At 38.2% G+C, this 21,295-nt stretch overlaps 1 protein-coding gene across 1 annotated transcript; it reads left to right on the top strand.

Moving 5' to 3' along the window:
- The first annotated feature begins 6,067 nt into the window (after positions 1-6,067).
- RNF114 (ring finger protein 114) lies at positions 6,068-20,500 on the top strand. The gene is made up of 6 exons (XM_001378862.4): positions 6,068-6,302; positions 8,377-8,527; positions 13,693-13,799; positions 14,629-14,743; positions 15,581-15,688; positions 18,295-20,500. Exons 1-6 carry the CDS (start codon positions 6,178-6,180, stop codon positions 18,358-18,360), a joined length of 672 nt encoding a protein of 223 aa, XP_001378899.1. The 5' UTR covers positions 6,068-6,177; the 3' UTR covers positions 18,361-20,500.
- Positions 20,501-21,295: the final 795 nt, after the last annotated feature.

Here is a 21,295-nt window from a genome sequence, read left to right as displayed (position 1 = left end):
CACAGCACCACAGAGTTAAAAAAAAGCTTAGAAATCATTAGAGTGTAGAGCTTGCCAGAAAAACAAACTCTTATTTTGCACCTACGGCTCATCCTTGTTAACTTTGTTCTTTCTTTCTCCAGAGGAGAAATATTGCTTTCCCTTAGATTCACACGCAGCCCAGAAATTCCTGGAATTTGTAGGTAGGTTCCCAAATATGTTTATGGTCCTTTTTGGTCCTCAGTTGTACCAGCCTAGTTCAGTGGGAGCACAGGGTAAGAAGGATGTGAAATTTCTGCATTCATAACCATGTACTACAGGAAATTGCCCTAGAGATGCCCACTCTGAGATTCTAATTGAATGCAAATTATTCTCATTTCCCTCTCTCACCTGCCTTGATCTGGCTTCAACCTTTCCACTCCAAAGTAAAAAAATAATCTCTCCTAGGATACACCCAACAGGGTGAGGTCGTTACCTACTGTGGTAGAGCATTCCATAGCTGCTTTTCTCTAACGATGAGGAAGTTTTTACTTCACCAACCATAAACTTGTCTCTGTGCAATTTCCACCCTTTGCTCTTAATTGTAGCTCCTGGAGCTAAAGAAAATACACCAGATCCATCTCCTGCATAACATCTTTTCATATACTTGAAGACACAAGCATCATGTCCCTTTCCAGCTTTCTCTTCCCTCCTTTGAGCTTTTTCAAGGTTAAACATCCCCAGTTCTTTCCATATGATCTTCATATGAATTTAGGAAGTATCTGAGGTTACATTTGAACCCAGGACCTCCTAACTTCAGACTTGGTACTCTAATCACTGAACCACCTAGTTGCCACAATCCTCATATGGGACTTTGATCTCCAGGCCTTTCAGTATCCTGTTTGCCTTCATCTGGTCACTCTCCCTCTTCTCAATGTCCTTTTAAAAATGTGGTACTCCAAATTTATTTCAACACTCACAGTTGTGTATGCTTGTGTGCCAATAGCTTTCTCTCTGGTGGGGATGTCCAGGATCCATAACCTGAAGGAGGGTCAGGGGGATGGAGGGGAGGGGGAATATAGGACCCTAGACATTTACTGGGGAAATATAGCCAGTTGGTGTTTGATCTAATGCAATAAGAGAAGAGACAGGTAAGAAGCAGTGTGGTAAGTTCCTCTCTAAAAAGTTCCTTCAACCACATCTAGAAAATGCGCCAGACTGAATCCTAATGAGGAAATCCAGAAAAAGTCACATTGAGTCATTTGTCTAGGACAACTGCAATTGGTCCCAGGTCCATGTAACCAATTATCATCAGTTAGATTTTTAAAAGAGACTTTTACTTAGAAGATATGCAATAACAAAAGAACAACTGTTTCTCTCTATCACCTCTAGAATACATACTTCTCTTCCACCTTGATAATTAGGGAGAATAGGCTCAAACTAAGGTTATATCTGTAGTGTCTGGGATGTTAACTAATAAATAATAGGAGGTCATTTCCTCAAGAATAATACAATTTATTGATAGGGGCATGTGACCTGTTAATAAAATATGGGTTCATTGTATCTGCCTCTTATAAGGAAAGACTCTCTATAAGTCCTGACCTCTTTTTTTTTTCCTTTTTAAATCTTGCCTTCTGCTTTAGAACCAAATCTATATATTTAGTTCCAAGGCAGAAGAGTATTCACTAGGCAGTAGGGGTTAAGTGACTTGCCCAGGGTCACACAGCTGGGAAGTGTCTGAGGTCACATTTGAACCCAGGACCTCCCATCTCTAGGCCTGGCTCTCAATCCACTGAGCTACCTAGCTGCCCCCAGGACCTCTCTTTTATAGGGGAGTATGTCCTTTCTGATTGGCCTCATAGTACCTAATAGTGGTAGTCCCAATTGGTGAATATTTTGAAAGAGGAGGTAGACTTAGAGATCTCAACTCCTCTCCCATTATTTCTTCAGAGGGAAGGGTAGAGGGTACTACTTTTCTGGTGAGTGCTAGGGAAAATGGCCTACCAGCCTGGCTTTCATCTACCTTAGGGAGGATGTTCTTATTTATAGTTAAAGAAGTTAAAGAAGGGCCTTAATCCTTCCAAAGCCTTTAACAAAAGACAAAGTCCCAGTCTAGTTAGATGCCTTGGGGCCTGGGTATAAATTAATTTAGCTTGGGAAGCAGGCTGACCTTGTAAGGGATTTTGGGAAAATGAATTATTTCATGTCAAAATATTGCTAATAAATAATGTAATTCAACATTAATTTTCCTCACATCCAAGTGTACTGCATTTATCAGATGAGTCCTCATTTCATCCATCTCTAGGTTGGGTCCCAAAGGTTACTTCTTGCTTCTCTGGGAATCCGTCCTGAGCTGGCTGCAAAATCTGGATGGGGGGGCAGAGGTGGGTGGTGGTGCAACTGAGTGGCTCACTGGATAGAGAGCCAGGTCTAGAGATGGGAGGTCCTAGGTTCAAATCTGACCTCAGGCACTGTGAGACCCTGGTCAAGTCACTTAAAACTCTGTTGCCTAGTTCTTACCACTCATATGCCTTAGATCCAATACACAGTATTGAGTCCAAGACAGAAGGCCAAGGATTTAAAAAAAACCCAACCAAAACCTAGATGCTGGAACCTTTGCTCTACAGTCAATTCTCCTCAAACAGAAAGGAACAAATGTTGAAGCAGGGAAAGAACTCAGGCTTGTATTCACAGCCTCCCTTATGAGTGCCTAATGACCTTTTCCCTCACAATACTGTCTCCATCACCTAATACCATGTGTAAAAGAGTCCAAGAGATCCACCAAGAGCATGGCCAAAAAACTTTTTTTAATTTAAAATTTAAAAGCTTCTTCCCAGCCACTGGCCAGCAGACTAGAACAAAATGTCTATGAATGTCTCCTTATTCTCTGCACAGCATTTCCCTTCCATGTCATCACTGGTCTCCCAGGATTATTTGAGGAGGCACTATCAGAAACACTCCATTGATTCCTTGGGCCACCTTGTCTTCCAAGTCATAGTACAGAATGCTCAGTCCTGAGATTCTTGTTGGTAGAAAGGAGTTCTGAGACCAAAACATTTGCAAACACTGGCATAACCCATGGATATTTGGACAAAATAAGCCAACATATCCCCTGAAAGTTAAAAGCATTACCTAGATTCACTGAAGTATAGAAAATTGTCTTAACCGTCAAATAGGGATAGGGATGGTAGCTGTGATTTCATTGGGATAGGCAACTCCCAGATGAAGGAATTCCCTCTACAATAAAGGTCAATAGTTTCTCAAAAATTTCTAGTCTTAGAAAGCTTTTGTCCACGTGGAATCTAGAAACCCTAAACTTGTAGCCTAATAAGATCCAATGAACCCCAAGTTTTAGGACTAGCTGGCAAGCTGGAGACCCTAAAGCTGGTCCTGGTTCACTAAAGAATCCACCCTGAATTGAATCTCAGATTAGTAATTATAGAAGGAATAACCAGAATAACCCACCTAAGGTAAATGCCAATCCCAGTTGGGTGCAGCTAAGCAAATGCTAAGTACTCTTTTTGTCTTAGATAGTCTTCCCCATTGTATCAGAGACCCTTTCCCAGGAAGACCCACATCTGAGACCCCCTTTTTAGTATCCATTTTAAGCAGCCCCTTCCCTTACACCCTAGCCTCTAGCTAGGATTCTCTTCCCAAGCTTGATAATATTCTGTCCATATAGTTTGAATACTCCCATTTCTTTGTAACCAAGGTAATGTCAATCAATCATATTTTCCAGTCCCTCAGTTTCCCAAAAGACATATAAGTTCCTCAAATTCTCTTATTCCTTGGAGTTGTTAATCTAGGTTAATCTAGCACAGTTGGCTCTCCCAGGGGTCAGTGTCCAAAGCAACCAGAGTTTCAATCCTCAGAACTCTGCGTGGGTGTTAGCGAGCAGCTCTACGTGGAGGCCCAATTTGGCACTAAACCCCTTTCCTTAATTAAAGAGTGGCTTTTCTGACTATTTAATAGTTCTGTGGGGTTTTTTCCCCCAGTTAACACTTTCTAGAACACAGAAGTTATGCAACTAGTCCAGGGTTACTCAGCTAGTATATGTACCAGTACTTAGCAATATTTGTTTTTTAGTCTTTTTTTTTTCCAGTTGTATCCAATTCTTTTCCATCTGAAGGACCAGCCCTGGTATCTATTTTTTCCTGACCCCCTTGCCCTTACAGCCCAGGTAGTCAAGTTAATGAAGAACCAGTTACCATATCCTAGAATGTGCTAGGAACTGATAAGGACCCCAACCCCAAGGGTTCCTGTCACACACCCCCTTCCAGGAACTGATAATGGCCCTTAACCCTAAGGACGTAACCCTACCCAGTATTCCCATAAGATATCCTCTTCTGCAACTCAAACCTACCCTATATAATCTTTCTCTCCCCTTCGTTCTGGGTCCCATCTGCCTTGGAGGCGGTGGGACCAAAGCTCATAATAAAACAGTACCTCTTGCTTTTACATGATCTGTTGTGCCTCCTAATTTGGGAAACCAGAACCGGGTCGAACAGATCCCAATTGGAGCTTTCTTGGCAAAGATACTGGAGAAGTTTGCCATTTCCTTCTCATTCTCATTTTATGGATGAGTCAAGTGACTTTCTCAGGGTCACACTGCTAGAAAGTGTCAGAGACCAGATTTGAATTCAAGAAGGTGAGTCTCCTCAAATCTAGGCTGCCATTGATAGTATAAAGTGTCAACATGGAAATATAGAGATCCCCAGTTTATTTAGTTTGAGTATAGAAACCCCAGGTTTTGACCTTGTCACAGGAGAGTTTCCCCTTGAGGGAAGGTCCCTCTTCACCAGACAGTGAACTTCCTGGTAGTTTGGGTGAGAACAGCTAATCCCATCCAATATTGAACATCCCTTTTGTCCCAATGGTTTCTTACCCCTAGGCTAAAGTCCATGACCAAGGTGACCCAGCCCTAGGCTGAGTCTTTCCCTTTTGTGTCCATTGTAGGGCCCCAGCCCCTCACTATTATTCCTGTCTGGAACTCTTCATTTTCCTTTCTTACCATTGTAAAGTCAATCAACTGTCCCTCTAATCCTAAACCCCCCAGGTCACCTAGAGTGGTATATAGGTTCCCCAAGTTCTTTTGTTCCTTGGAGTCCATCCTGAGTCGGTGGCACTCCCAGGGGCTGGTGACCAGGGTGTCTTGACTCCGGTGCAGTCTTGGAAAGCAGCTCTGTTGTCGTATTAGTAGCGCTAACCCCTTTTCCCTTGATTAAAGAGTGATTTTGACTATTTAATAGTTCTGTGTTTTTTCTAGTTGACAAAAGAAAGGCAAAAACTCAGTCCTTACCTTCAAGGAGCTCACAGTCAAATGGAAGAGACAACATGCCAACAAGTACTAGCAAACAAGATGAATTTTAAAGAATCAGTGGGGGGAGGTATTAGAATTGAGAACAGCAAAGAGGCCAGTGTCATTGGATTACAGAGAATGTAGGGGGAGGACAAGACTTTTAGTTTAAAGATGGGACTTAGAAATGAAGGGCTACAAAAGGCAAACAAAGGATTTTCTATTTGATCCTGGAGTTGATAGGGAGACCCTGGAGTTTATTGGGGGGAGGGGAAGATGGAGAGGGAAAGTGTGAGAGAGAAAATGAGAGTGAGTTCTGTAGCTATTATCCTAAGCAGCTAGGTAATAAAGCAGATAGAAAGCTGGACCTGGAAGCCTGAAGCTGCCCTGAGTTGGCTCATCTATAAAACAGAGATAATAACAAAATGAGGTAATATTTGTAAATTAATATACAGTGTCCCAAAAGTATCAGAGCAGTTTTAAGTTGTTAAAGCTTAAACTTAAGTGGCAGGTAGGTTGCACAGTGGATAGAGTCAGACATGGAGTTAGAACCTGGGTTCAAATGTGGCCTCAGCTATGCGACCCTGGGCAAGTCACTCCCAATCTTGTCTTAGAATTGATGCTAGGACAGAAAGCAAGTTTTTTTTTTTTAAGGCTTAAAGTTAAAGTTATTAAAATTAAAAATCATCATTTTTAAGGCTTAAAGTTAAAGCTATTACAACTAAAAATCATAAAAATCATACATCCCGTACAAAATGCTATTTATTATATTATTATTCCCTTCCTCACTTCAATCATCTCCCCTCCCCCTCCATCTGCCCGCCCCGCCTCCTTCTACCCTGCCCCGCCCCCGCCTCGCCCTTCGGCGCGGACTTCCCGGCCGCCGTCGCCCTGTTCTCGGCGGAGCCCTGGGGGACGACAAGATGGCGCTGGACGGCGGCTCTGGGCTGGTTGGGGCCACCGCAGCAGCAAATCCCTTGTCGCGCTTCACGTGCCCGGTGTGTCTGGAGGTGTACGAGAAGCCGGTGCAGGTGCCCTGCGGACACGTGTAAGCGGGGAGAGGGCTGAAGGAAGATAACTGCACTCGGAGGGGGGCTGGGGGCCATGATAACTGGCTCTGAGGGGGCCGAGGGCGCTGGCTGAGGGGGGTGGGGATGCTGGGGGCGCTGGCTGGGGCCGCTGACTGAGACAGGGTAGCGGGGTGCTGGTTCCGAGGGAGGGGGCTAGGGGCTCTGGCTGGAGCCGGGCGGGGAGTGCTGGGGGCTCTGACTGATGCGGCGCAGACTGAGGGTCTTGACTGAAGCTGGGGACGCTGGCTGGGGCTCTCAGGGGGCGGGGCCGCCTTTGACCGGGTTCTTCTGGGAGAGAGCAGACCCTGGAGGAAGGAGAAGGGAGGGAGGGATGATGGCAGGTACTGAGGTGGGAGAGACCGGGGGTGGGGGGGGGGAACAAGGGGGGGTGACGCAGGGACGCATTGAGGGACTGGGAGGCAAGCGGATTGTTGGATGAGGGTGATAACTTGGGGGGTATTTCTGGAGAGAGACGAGAGGACTGGCGAGGGAATGAAAAGAAAGGAGAAACAAAGATCAGATAATGGGGCCCAGGTGTGGGGGAGGGGAAGTGGGGCTAAGGGTTCTTGGGAAAGGGACTCTAGGATCTAGAGTGAGGAAGAGAGCTGTAGAGAAAGATGAGTGATTAAACCTGGTGAAAAGGTGGTGCCTTACAGAGGTGGGAGAACGGTAGACCCAGAATGGGAACCTGAATAAAGAGAGGCGAAGGAGAGAATGGGTGAGAGAGAAAAGGAAGTTGATGACTATAAAGGCCCTTCTGTGTCTAATATTCTGTGATGATAGAAAAAGAAATAAGACTCAGCTAGGGAAAGGGAAGCAAACTGAAGGAATGAAGATGGGGAGTGGTAGTATGGTGAACAGGAGCTGGAAAAGCTTAATAACTGAGGAGCTTTGTGTAAAGTTCACAAAATGAGCTTTGTGAGAGGTACATAGTGCTGCCTACCAGAATACACTTTATATTCAGAATATACCAAATTAACCTTTGAAATTTGATTGTACTTTGTAAATTTGGACAGTTATACTGTAGCATTTTTAACTTGAGACATTTATTTTTCCCCTTTCCCTAACTTTTTTTGTATGCTTATTTTGTAAATGAATTTGGTGTCTAGGGTACTATCTAGTTTAGTGGTAAGCTAGGGAGAAAATGATCTTTAGCAATCAAAATAGAGAAAGTGGGTGGGGCATTAGTAGGCCATGTTGGAAAAAGATAAGAAATTGAAACTGAAAGCCTATTTGAAAATCCAAAGGGTTTAAAAATAATAATGGAATTAAAATAAACTTAGTTGGATGTGATTTATAATACTACAATCATCCACAGTGCTAAATAACAGTTGGGATATCATCTATACTTCACTGTGTAGTTGAAGATTTAATTCGAAGTAGTTTGCTATATATTTAGTAGAAATTACACAGGACAGTGAATCAGAATGTTTGGATTCTAGTTCTGTTTCTGCCACTAACTCATCTTTGTGTTTTTTGAGGAAGTTAGATCATCTCTCTGGAGTCTCAGCTTTTTCATCTGAAAAAGTGGATATAATAACCCCAACCCTTCCTACTTTGTAAGATTGTTATAAGGATTAAATGAGATAGAAGTGAAGATGAAATACTATACAAATATAAATTATTGTTGGAACTTTTCATTTTCCTGGTCTCTTTTCATTGTTTCCTAGGGATTAGGTATCTGCTTAGTTTACTATTTTGATGGCTCACACTTGTGTTCAATATGCATATTTGGCCATCTGTGTTCTTCCCACAAAAACACTATCTTGCTTTAGCAAACCTGAGGTCAATTGTAATGACAGTTCACCAAAAATTGGGGGGAATATTGGATGGTAAAGCAAATGATACTAATGGAATGTACTTGTTATCAATATGACTGCTATTGGTAATACATTCCCATTGCAGATTTTCTGGTAAGTTTTATTGTAAATATCTTGTCTTAAATTCACCAAATTGGATAAATTGCTATTGATGGAGTGCTGGTTGCCTGATGAGGACATACACAGCAGGTTTCTTACTGTGAACTCTTGTCAAATTTTGTTTCTATTTTAGTTTTTGTGCTCTTTGCCTGCAACAGTGTCTGAAACCGAAGAAACCTGTTTGTGGAGTCTGTCGAAGTGCTTTATCTCCAGGAATCAGAGCTATGGACTTAGAAAAGCAAATTGAAGCAACGGAGGCAACCTGTAGTGGCTGCAAGAAAAATGTATGTGCAACAATCAAGATGGAAGCATAAAGATGCATTTTGAAATTCAGTTGATAAATAAGTGAGGGAATTTATTCTAAGTGCTGTTCAATAATAATAATAATAAAATCTGATATAAAGCATTTGAAAGTTTAACACAGTACTTTCTGCAGACTTGTGGATTTAGGCAGTATGAGAATTTTATCCCCATTTTATGAGAGAAAAGACAACTAAATGGTCAAAGAGAATAAGTTGGCAGGTCAATCAGAAAACCTTTTTTAAGCACCTACTATGTTTGCTGCATTGTGCTAAGGGCTGGGGTTGAAAAAAACAGCCAAAAGACAATCCTGCAGCCTTAAGGAGCTCACAACTTAATAGGGGAGAAAACAAGCTATATATGAAATACAAAGAAGATAATTAAAAGAAGGCACTGGAATTGAATGTTAAGGGTCTGAGAAAGGCTTTCTGTAAAAGATGGGATTTTAGTTGGAAGTCTTAAAGGAAGCCAGTAAGAGGAGATGAGGAGGAAAAGCATTCCAAGCTTGGAGTATAGTCAGAGAAAGAATGTCTTGTTTGTGGAATATCTGGGAGGATGTCACTGTATTGAAGAGGACATTTTGGAAAGTAAGATGTTAAAAGACTGAAAATGTAGGGGTAATGAAGGGCTTTGAGTGCAAATAGGATTTTATGTTTGATTCTGGAGGTGACAGGGAGCCACTGGAATTTATTGAGTAATGGAGTGATGTAGTTGGACTTCTGCTTTAGGAAAATAAATTTCATGGCTGAGTGGAGGATGGATTGGAGTGAAGAGAGACTTGAGGCAGGCAGATCCACCAATAGGCTAGGTGTGAGATGATGAGAGTACTCTGCATCAGAGTGGTGGCAGTATATCATAAGACAGAACCAAACCATATATCCTTAACGTAAATAGGGTATATTTGAGAGATGATATAGAGGTGAAATTGACAGGTCTTGGCAATAGCTTGTGTTATCAGGAGGGAGAGGTAGTAAAAAACAAAGGATGACTCTTTGGTTTGGAGCCAGAGGGACTGGGAATAGGGAAGGTAAGAAGGGGTTGCAGTTTAGAGAGAAAGATAAGTTCCATCTTTGACATGTTGAGTTTAAGATGGCTACTAGATATCCAGTTGAAGACATCTGAAAGGCAGTTGGAGATGCAGATTGGAGGTTAGCAAAGAGGCTGGGACTGAGAATCATCAGCATAGAAATAATTAAATCCCTGGGAGTGGATGAGATCTCCAAATGAAGGAGGGAGAAGAGAAGAGGGCCCAAGACTGAGTCCTGAATGACACCTGTGGTCAGAGAGGCATGTTCTGGAAGAGGATCCAGCAAAGGAAACAAAAGAAGGAGTACCCAGGGTTAGGCAGCTAGTAAGTGTGTGAATGGGAATTTTGGCCCTCTTGCCTTACTCCGAAGGTTAACACTTTTGTGTTGCTTGCTTCTTGTTTTATGGAGTAAAAAGAATATTTTTTGGAGCTTTTTGCTGATTTTGGGGAAGTCATTTTATAGATATGAGTTACTTTCCTCACCTGTAAAATAGGAATAATAACTCTTAGACTATATCACAGTGCTCTAATAAAGAAATTATTTTTAGTGGAAATTTTTATAAATTTGAGTTATTATGCAAACAATAATAAGGATTTGAGGATCAATACCAGACAAAAGAAAGTATAATATTTGAACTTCTGAAGAGATGCTATTAGAGTCAGAATTTGGATTTAAATCCCTAACTCTACTATTTACTACCTATGTAACTTTGAGCAATATATTTAACCTTTTTTTGAACCATAGTTTCAGCATCTTTAAATGGAAGGTTGTACTTAATAGCTTGAGTTTCTTCCCAGCTCTGAATCTTTAGTTCTCAGTTCTTTACAATTAAATATTCTCGAGTTTCTGTAGGCTTTAAATATGTTTCTGCTTAATGTAATTACCAGATTTTATAGAAAGGGCAATTCAGAATTGAATCTTAAAATTTCTAGATCTGTTATTTGTCAGTCTGCTTATTAATGTTATAAATTTGTATTCCTTCTTTGTCTTAAGTCCTATCAGATTTAGACATGAACTAATCTCGTGTTTAGTGGCCAAGTTTAAGTGGAAAAGTTAACAAAAGATTTACTAAGTCCAGAATGTGTATCTACAAGGCAAAGACCTCACCATAAGTAAAAAAAATAAAAATAAAAAAATAACCTTTTGGACAGCCTCTTCAAGTTGATATTGTCATGGAATTATTTATTATGGAAGCTAAATTCTTCAGTCCAGTAAAAGTTTTTTTATTAACAACTTTTTTAATAAATTAAAACCCACTGGCTAGCATAGTCCCAGAATTTTAGAGATGGAAAGACTAAGAAATAAATTATCTAGGGGGCAGCAGGGTAGCTCAGTGGATTGAGAGCCAGGCCTAGAAATTTGGCCTCAGACACTTCCAAACTGTGTGACCCTGGGTAAGTCACCTAACCCCGATTGCCTAGCCCTTACCACTCTTCTGCTTTGGAACCAATACACAGTATTGATTCCAAGATGGAAGGTAAGGGCTTAAAAAAGAAATAAATATCTAGTCTAACTTCCTCATATTACAAAGGAGAAAACTAACCTCCAGAGAGGCTAGAAAATTTGCAGGTCACAGCTCCTGGAACTTGGGCAGGAATTAGTTTAGAGGACAATCTACACAGGTAGGGAAAAGATCTCATAGACCTTTCTCTAATTTTGCTTTTCACATCCTTCATTATCTCCAGTTCTTGGATTTCTTCTCTATTCTACAGTCTTAATAATTTGTCCTCACTTTCCTTTCTACCCTATTAACAGCTGTTTCTAACACTCTGCTCTTTAATCTCTTTCTTCTGCCATTTCCACTGCTGGAGGAAATTAATGTTCCATTAAATAAGTTCGTGCTATCTACCCTCATGGTCCAAGTTCAAATTCCAGGTCTCACACATTACCAGTGTGATTTTGGGCAAGTTATTTAATATTTCTGGGCCTTCATTTTTTCATCTATAAAAACAAAGGACTTAGAATAGATGACCTTTTAGACCCCTTCCAGCTCTTAAGTATATTCCTCTGATTTTAAACCTCCACTAGACCCTCAGTCTATTTTATAATGTCACTTTATAATGTAAACTTTTTCGGAACTGCCATCATTTCATTCTTTGTATTTGTATGTCTAGCACTTAAACGAGTATCTGGAACATAATAGGTTCTTAATAAATACTTGTCAGCTAATTGATATTATGCCATCACATATTTGTCTTCCTAGTCCTCAAATTCCATTGCCTTCTCCCTCTCTTAGGTACTGGTACTTTCTACTGTATTTGAATTTCCTCAGAATTTGACACTAAACTTGTCTTTCCTAACTTATACTCTTTCCGGTTTTGGAGGAAGAGGCGCCTTCTTGCTAAGGCTAACCTTTCCACTCTGTTACTCTTTTCTGGAGCCTTCTCTTCAGCCCACAATCATATCTTTATCCTTTAAAAAAAAAATCCTTCCCTTTTTTCTACAGCTAATTTTCTGTCTTCTTGCAACTAAACTTCTAGGAGTAGCCTATACTCATTGCCTTTAATAGTCTTAATTTCTTACCCCTCTCACTCCTGTTTTATAACAATTATAGACTGGTAGCAACATCAACAAAGAAAATATTAGAAGGGGCAATAGAGCTTTCTATTGATGTTGCTACCAGTCTATAACTCTTCCCCTTCACCCCTCACATCCAAACAATTGCCAAGTCCTACTGATTTGTAAAATCTCTTGTCTGTCTCCTCTTTCTCATTCCCACTACAACCAATTTTGTTCAAGTTTCTATCACTTCTCACCTAGAGTATTATTGCTTAACTGGTCTTACCTTTAGTCTCCCTTCTCACATCCATTCTTTACTTGGCTGCCTATATAATATTTATAATTATAATCTTCCCCACTCAAAAACTTTCAAGTAACTTCTCATTGGTTCCTGAATTAAAATAAAGGTCCCAAGTTCTAGCATGGGAATAATGTCATCTGGCTCCAACCTATCTTTTTCTAGCATTACTTCTTGCTACTTCACATGTTCTTTATTCTAGCAATACTAGGTTATCCTCATTCTTTTGCCCTCTGGTCTTTATTTTGCTACAGCCATCCTCTTCCTAAAATAATTTCTCCCTTCCGTTTTCATCTATTGAAATCCCCTCCCTTTCTAACTCTGGGGTCTAACTTTGCACAGTCATATTCCCCTGTGGTAGCTCTCAGTCTTCAGATTTCTTTCTACCTTTCCTGAATCTGATTTATTCATATCTTCTATCTTAGATTAGAAGCTCTTGAGAACATAGTCTGTGGCATGACTTTCCTTTCCTGAGCCTCTTAAATTATCACCTCCAAAATATCTAGAATAGACTTCTCCCTCCTTGTCCTCCCCTGCATATGTATTGAATTCCTTCCCTTCAAGGTACCACCTTAGGTGCCAACTCCTCCATGAAGCATCTCCTGATGTTATATATATATATATGAAAATTATCTTTTCCCTCAGATCTCTCATAGTATTTTGCCTGGGCCTTTCCCTTGTTACTTATTACTCCCTTATATCATAATTATATATGTATGTCTTTCTCCCCATTCGTTCTTAAGCTCCTTTAGAGTGGGGTTATATCAGTATATAGCACAATTCTTCACATTCACACAATTCACCACAGTTAATGGTTGTTGAGCAAATGAATTGAATATAACTCTTTCCTGACTGTTACTCATTTAACACAGTGTTTTATGTTTTAGCATAAGCTATATATTTGACCCTCTTCTAGCCAGCCTTGACTTTTCAGGGGCTTTTTTTTTTTTTATACAACCAATTCAACCTGAGCTAGAAATAAGATTTTTTTGAAAAGAGGAGACCTATGCTTATGTGATATTAGGCCAATCAGTTTCCATCTCTTGGTATTACTTTCTTCTACGTACATTGTATTTGTTAAATTCTAACTATCCTAGCTGTTCTGTAAAATGATTCTAGGATGGGCATCCCCAGTTGGCCAGTAACTTGAGAATTGTGAAGAAGCTAAGGCAAGAGGCTTATGTCAGACACCTTTATTTTTGACTTTTTGACTCCAATCAATTTTTCCTTTCTCTGTCTATAGGACCTCAATCCCTTGGACAAAGCAGGAATTCTTTCCCCTCTTTTAAACATTCTAACTAGCTCTTTCATATTGATTCTCTAGCTGGTTCTGTCAAAAATGCGTAACCATGTGGCTTCCTGTTCCAAGTATCAGAGCTACCTAATGGAAGGTGTTAAGGCTACTACTAAGGATATGGCACATCAGCCAAGGTAAATGTTACCACTCAACCACTCCTTTCCTGAACCAAAGGTGTTAGACACTTAACATTTATAAATGTCTTAATAACTTCAAGAAGGTAGAAGTGTAAGCATTTTATTAGTTTTAGTTGGTTGATGTTTGCATTTTATTTAGTACTGGACTGGGAATTAAGAGTCCTGAGTTCTAGCTTTGCCTTTGTCACTAACAAGTTGACTGACCTTAAGCAAGTTAGGCCCTTGGTAAATGTCAATGAGGAAGGAGGGGCTACATGATTTAATATTTCTTGAGTTTATTTAAGTTTTACAAAATACTTTACTCATTAATAGTTCTTTGAGGTAGTTAATGCCAGTATTTTAATCCTTGTTTTGTAGATTGAGGAACTGAGGCTTAGAGAAATTAAGTTGCTTAACTTGGATTTGAAACCAAATCTCACTTCAAGCATAGCACTCTTTCTGGTATACCATTCTCCTTCTCAAATCATCTTTGTAATGAATTTTATAGTACATGATTTTTCTGAAATGCTTAGTATAGATTTTCACATAATAAATATTTGATGTGGAGGCAGTGAAGTAGATCAGTGAATTGAGAGCCAGGCCTAGAGATGGATATTCTGGGTTCAAATCTAGCCCCAAACTTTTCCTAGCTGTGTGTCCCTGGGCAAGTCACTTAACCCCCATTGCCTAGACCTTACCACTCTTCTGCCTTAGAACCAATATATAGTATTGATACTAAGATGAAAGGTAAAGGTTTTAACAGTAAATAAATATTTGCTGAAATTTACCTTAGTTTTCTAATTGTGTAGTTATTGACTTGTATAGGTGATTTTTCTCCCCCCTCTAGGAATATTCCTAACAGATTCACCTTTCCATGTCCTTATTGTCCTGAGAAGAACTTTGATCAAGAAGGACTAGGTGAACACTGCAAAATATACCACAGCACGGATACTAAATCAGTGGTAATATGGATTTTCTTTAAACTTAATTTTTCTTTCTATAGAAAGTGCCCAGTATGAATATTTAGATTGATGATAAAAGATAATTCAGAGGACACTACTTGACCAGCCTATTATTATGCCTTTGAATTTTTTTCAAATACCCAGATTTGCTCCATCTTACTGACAACATGGATTAATTTTTCCTTATAATAATTGATAATTTGTCTTTTAATTGAATGATGTCACCAGCTTTATCCTGGATTCACAATGGAGTGGTTTCCTTGAACTGTAGCTATTTTGGGGGCTATCCTTTGCTAGCACTTTCCCTCTCCTATTAGTGTCCTCCACCTTTTTCTTTTCCTCAAACCCTGTCTATATTTCAAGGCCCAACTCTTATCCCTTGTTTGTGAAGCCTTCTTAAGCTATCACAATATACAATGCTCATTTTATTTTTAACTAATTGTTTTTAGGCAGTGCTTTCTTGTTCTATGACTTCAGTACATACTACCTTTACACTTAACTTGGCAGCTTATTATCTAGAACCTGATAGCATTTCTTGTATTATTTGCCTGGTGTTGCTACTTTATCATCAAACATTCATTAAGCACCCATTATATAATAGATGTGCTAGATGTTGAAAATAAAGGTGTGTTAATCCTCTATGGTGTGATTACTGTTTAGATTTTAGAAATCATGTTTTGAGAGGGTTATATAATTCAGCACTGAGAAGAGCACTGGAGTAGGGAGTCTATCAATAAACCTAGTTTCCCTATGTAGAAAATGGGTGATTAAAACTAGATAAATAAGATCCTCATTTTCTAAAATTTTGTGATTTTTTGTTTTTCTCTTGGTTTAAAGGTTTGTCCAATTTGTGCCTCAATGCCCTGGGGGGACCCAAATTACCGGAGTGCTAATTTCATGGATCACATTCAGCGCAGACATCAATTTTCCTATGACACTTTTGTGGTGAGTGATAACTTCTAAGATGGAAATTTTCCTGCTGAATTAGTCCTACTCTTGTGAGGAAAGCAATCAGGAAATCCATCAGGATTGTTACATGTTTAATATTTTCCCCCTAAATAGTCTATTAATGTCTGTTTTAAGAACTATAGTTCATATAGTATAGTACTTCATCTGTTAAATTTCTCTTTCATTCCAAATGCAGTTTTAAACTGTAGTGAATCAGGCTAGATCTAAGAAACAGTGGGATCTGAAATTATAATCAGTTACTAGGATGAAGAAATAGTAAAAGAAAGTTTAATTACCCTTGATTTTTCCCAATTGTCTTTTGATATGTAAGGCTTCTACTCATTTTACATCTGAAAGTGGACATTGCTGCTATGATCTGGAAGAATTTAGCCTATCTTTAGTGTGTTTAATTGGTTTTAATCAGAAGCTATATTTGTCTTCCCACAGACCCAAGTTAGGAAATTGTAGGAACTTACATGTTGTCAGTAAGGGTCATAGAAAGAGTTAAATAACCCAGAGGATGTGGAAGTGGTTTTGTTATATTGTGATTATCTTAAAAGAAGAAAGGGAGGAGAAGATTAAAAAAAAAAAAACCTAAAAGAAGGAAGGTGAGATGAGATAACTTAAAAGAATATGACAACAAGGTTGTGAATGTCACTTTTTTCTGAATCAGAGGGAGTAGTATATACAAAGTTTAATATAGAAATAGATTGAACTTGGGGGAGAAAAAAGTAGTGAAGTAGGAAATTAGTGGTAGATTCAAGGAGGGATTAGTCCTAAGCAAAACAAATTATTTAACCTCAGGAGGGTAGATTGTGAAGATGGCTTTAAAAGGAAAAAATGGTTTAAAAAAGAACTAAACAAAAAGCCCAGTGATTTAGGCTGTAGGAGAGGAAGAAAAAGAAGGACAGAGGAGAAGTAGATAACTTCAAACTACAGCATGGATGCTGAGCACACTCCTTTCCACCCTCTTTGTTGTAAAGAGTTGAGCAGTGGGCAAGGCAAAAAGAGAAAGTCTGGAGTGTAGAATGGAGGGAGATACACAATTAATAAATGTGAATGAGGTGAACTCAATTATAAAATGAAGAGAAATTAGAAAATAGAATTCAGCAACATATTCTTTATAAGAAATATACTGGAAGCATAAAGATTCATATTTAGATTAAAATAGAGGATTAGAGAAAAACTAGCTGGTATCAAGAACTTAATAGTCATGGTTTCAGGCAAGGCAACAGCAAAAGTTATATTATGTTTAAAGGCACCAAGAATTAGTATCAATAGTTAAAATATATACATTTAATGACATGTCATCTAAATACTTAAAAGAAAAATTAAGTGAATTACTGGGAGAAATACAGAATAAAAATCATAGGATTTGGAGACCTCATTGTTCCCCTTTCAAAGCTTAAGACAAATCTGACTAAAAAAAGACAAGAAAGAAATTATGGACTTAGACTGATTTTCAAAGTGAATTAAGTTAAATTAATTTAAACTAAATTTTTACATATACTGGTTCTCTGTGGTATGATTCGTGAATAGGAGAAAATACATATAATCCTTAGCATGGTAGCATTATGAAGATTGTACTAGGACAAAAACCTCATAAACAAATGCAGAAATAAAGGGTCATTGAAGGAAGATTAACAATTAACTGCACACTGAATAAATCAATCCTGAGGAATTGATGAGTTAAAGAACAAATTATAGAAATAGTAAATTATTTCATCAAAGATAATGACAACCTAAAGTTTTTAGATGCATCCAGAAGACTTCTTTAGCTCTAAATACTCTCATCAAGAAAAAAGAGAACATGTTAATGAATTGGGCATACAACTTTTAAAAAACAAAACTAGAAAACAACAACAAAAAAATAAGACCTCTAATTACTAAAATAGAAATTCTAAAAATAAAAAAAGAATTAAAAGCAAAGAAATCCATCAAAATAATGAATAATATTAGAAGCTTTTAAAAAATTATTACTAAATTTTATTTTTAAAAATGGAGGAACTTAATATATGCAAATGTACCTTTAGTTGTATCATAGTACTACATGGTAATAATTGTCAGGTTCTAATGATGGGATAAGCACAGCAGAGACAGGGTAATGAAAAAAGCATTGAAATAGGAGTCAAGAAACTTTGGTTTGAGCCCCAGCATTTCTACTTTGTTAATGTCTTTACTCTTTCTCTCCAAGATTCAGTTTCCTCATCTGTAAAATGGGGGCAATTATACTTTTACCACTTCATGAGGTTGCTGTGAGGGAAAACACTGTAAATGGTAAATTACTGTAAATTACTTTCATTTCAGTAATTAATAAAATTCCTGATGGATTCCTTTCTTGCCTAAAAGTAGAAATGAGCCATGCTGATGTTACTAATTCTAGAAAAACTTTGCTGTTAGTGCCCTGCCACACTTAATTAATGCTTGTTAATTGGTTAATTCCACTCTTAAATTTCATTTGCCCTCTTAAAAGGAAAATTTGTACAATTTCCATCTTAACTAAGTATAATTTATGTCCATCCTCCCATCCCTCATCACTACATGATCATCACCATCTTGTTGCTGAGATTTCATGTTGCACAATACTCTGTTTATGTCCTCAGGATTATGACGTGGATGAAGATGACATGATGAACCAGGCTTTGCTACGTTCCTTAATAGATAAATGAACTCAAAATTTGTTTCAGAGTTTTTTTGGATTATTTTTCCCATCCTAAGGTTTACATAGAAGAACTAGAAGCAACATTATCTTTTTTTTTTTAAGCCCTTACCTTGTGTTGTAGCATCAACTCTAAGACTGAAGGGCAAGGACCAGGCAACAAAGAGTATTAAGAGAGTTGCCCAGGGTCACACAGCTAGGAAGTGTCTAAGGCCAGATTTGAATCCAGGTCCTCTTGACTCCAGGCCTGCTGTTCTATCTACCATTCTCCTAACTGCCCCTAGCAGTATCTTTTCTTATGGGCATGGTTACAGCAAGGATCATGGTCAGAACCCCATTTTTTTGTGGCCTTCGAAACTCTTGACTCCATCTTAGCTCCCTCCTTTTTGGCAGGTTTTGGTATCTTGCACTTCTAATTTCTACTCTACGGTGATAACTGTAGATATGTAAATAACTGGTATTTTTTTCTTTTACTTCTCTTGCTTTTTATTTTCATCTCTTCCAGTATTTACTGGTTACTTCATATATAAACTGGTCACGTTGTAAGTTGTAGCAAAATAGAGATAGCAGAAAGTCTAACTTCTTGTCCATGGAGCGACGATAAAGCACTGAGTGTTTCATCAGACTTTGAACTAGGATGGCCTATTGGCCTTATTTGCCTAAGGCTGGGATTAATTTTCCAGTAAAGTTCTTGAAAACCCTTTTAAGAGTATTTAGTAGGGTTTATAGTGTTGTGAATGATAAATTTTTATTACATTTCCATACTACCCAAGCACACCTAGAATTTCAACTGATTCATAGTCTTAAATTTAATGCCTACTGGTACTGGATAGGATAAAATGTAACTGACCTCTTTTATCAGCATAAGTAAATGTTTCTAGGATTAAAGAGTAAAATTCTTAATCCTTGCAAATGGAAAGGAACATTTTTTTTCAGAGTACTGGTATTTTTCAGGTGTGTCTTGTTACTTTCTTGGCCTATAGACCATGTAGCAAAGTGTTAAAACAAAAATTTCAGAACATAAGAGCTTTCCGAAGGAAACTGGTGGAAAGAGATTATTAAGTTCTGCTGTATGACAGTAACTCTGTCACTAGACTTTCTGTACCATAGTTGGAACCCAGAGTTTGGGTTTTTTTCCTAAAAGTAAATTATATAAACTGAGAAATTTTTGTTTTATTTCTTGAATGGTTTCTTTGTGGAATCAGTTTCAACAGAGAAATCTACATATAAAATGTCACTTTGAATTCATGAAAACAGAATTCTTCGTGAAATTCATGAAAATAAAAGAACTCAATGCCCTCAGGCAGACCCTATTAACTGGAGGTAACAGAAGCAAAAGTGTTATCTTCAAAAAAATCTCCTAATATATAGAACATTGTAAATAGAAGTTCTTTGCACACAGTAGAAAATGTTGTTTTATTAATCATCTGGATTTCAAGATTCTTATTTCCTTTTTTATTCCAGGAAACCTGCTTTGGAAACTGTTCAGGGAACTTGAAGTTCAGCATACTTTGCTAATATTAATAAGCACAAGGCCAAAGCGCTTTGAGCCTCTTCTGTAAGAGCTGAGCTCTGCTTGCCTCCTAATGAGCAAAAGGAGGATGGAACCAGATCAAGTTGTGATCTCGTTCTTTAGATTTCATGTCTAACTGCTGGATTTAATCTAGTCAATGACTGATGTTCCAGATAATCAGACATGCTTTAGGCCTGTATGCTGCTACCCTACCTTTCCTGATGGGCTTAAGTAGCATCTGTAAATGCCAGTTGATTCCTGAAAGCCCTCTAACTCCAAATGCTAGTGGTTGAGTTTTATCTTTTTAGGCTTTCTGTACCATAGTTGGATCCCAGAGTTAAGAACATTGTTGTAATATAAGTTCTAGAGAAATTTCAGTTTAACACTGTGCCAAGCTATAATTCTCTAGAGGTTAGATAGGAAAAGTTATGTGTCTCAACTTTGGGATTTGAAAGTTTTAACTTGAGCATATCAGACTCACTGGGCAAAGGGATCAACTTGATTCCAATTATTTTCTTGTATTAATCTTAAGTGCACTTCATGTATTTCTTGTAAGAAGACCTTTCAGAAAATGAGAACTTTATCTTGTTCTGACTTTTAAAAGTCAAAATACGAATAAATTTAATAATTTATTAAATTTTCAACTTGTTTTGACTTTCTGTGTTCTAGGTGCAGAAATCTGGGAGGCTGGGGCTTTCTTGACTCACTTTTTAACTAAATGTTTTCATTTTTTCAGTTACATGTAGAAACAATTTTTGACATTTTAAAATTCAGATTTTCTCCCTCTCTACCCCACCCCTTAGGCAATGAGTAGTTTGATATAGGCTGTACCCATACTTTAATGTAATTCATATTTCCATGTTGCTTATATTGTGATAGAAAGCACATATACATATACTAGAAATCTCATGAAGTACGAAATTCAGGTATGTTTACTAGTTAAGGGCCAAAATGGTGGAGCAGAAAGCGTACTGGGTGTGGTAATTGGTAAACTTGGCTTGAGCCCTTTCTCTGCCATTCTCTGTCTTCTATGACTTATCAAATCAATTAAGTTTTGGGGGCTTCAATCTCTTTGCTATACTTTCCTCATAGTATTGTTTTGAAGAAAATGTTCTGTAAACTGTTTAGTGTATAAATACCATATATATGTGGAAAATGCTTTTTCATCTTCTATTTTTCATTTTCTACAAAACTTATGTATACAGTCATGCAACATGTATATTAATATTAGTCATGTTGTAAAAGAAAGCACAGACCAAAAAATAAAACAGAAAAATATATGCATTTAAAAAAGAAATCTTGTGAAGAATGTGTAGTGAAAAAAGGCATGCTTTGATCTGCATTCAGATTCCAATAGTTCCTTCTTTGGCAATGGATAGCATTTTCTTCATAAGTCCCTTGTGATCTTGGAGACTTGCTTTGTTGATAACAG

The sequence above is a fragment of the Monodelphis domestica genome, chromosome 1 (genome assembly GCF_027887165.1).
Source record: "Monodelphis domestica isolate mMonDom1 chromosome 1, mMonDom1.pri, whole genome shotgun sequence".
NCBI lineage: Eukaryota > Metazoa > Chordata > Mammalia > Didelphimorphia > Didelphidae > Monodelphis > Monodelphis domestica.
Note: the sequence above shows the minus strand (reverse complement) of the source record. Positions and strands in the feature narration are given on the sequence as shown.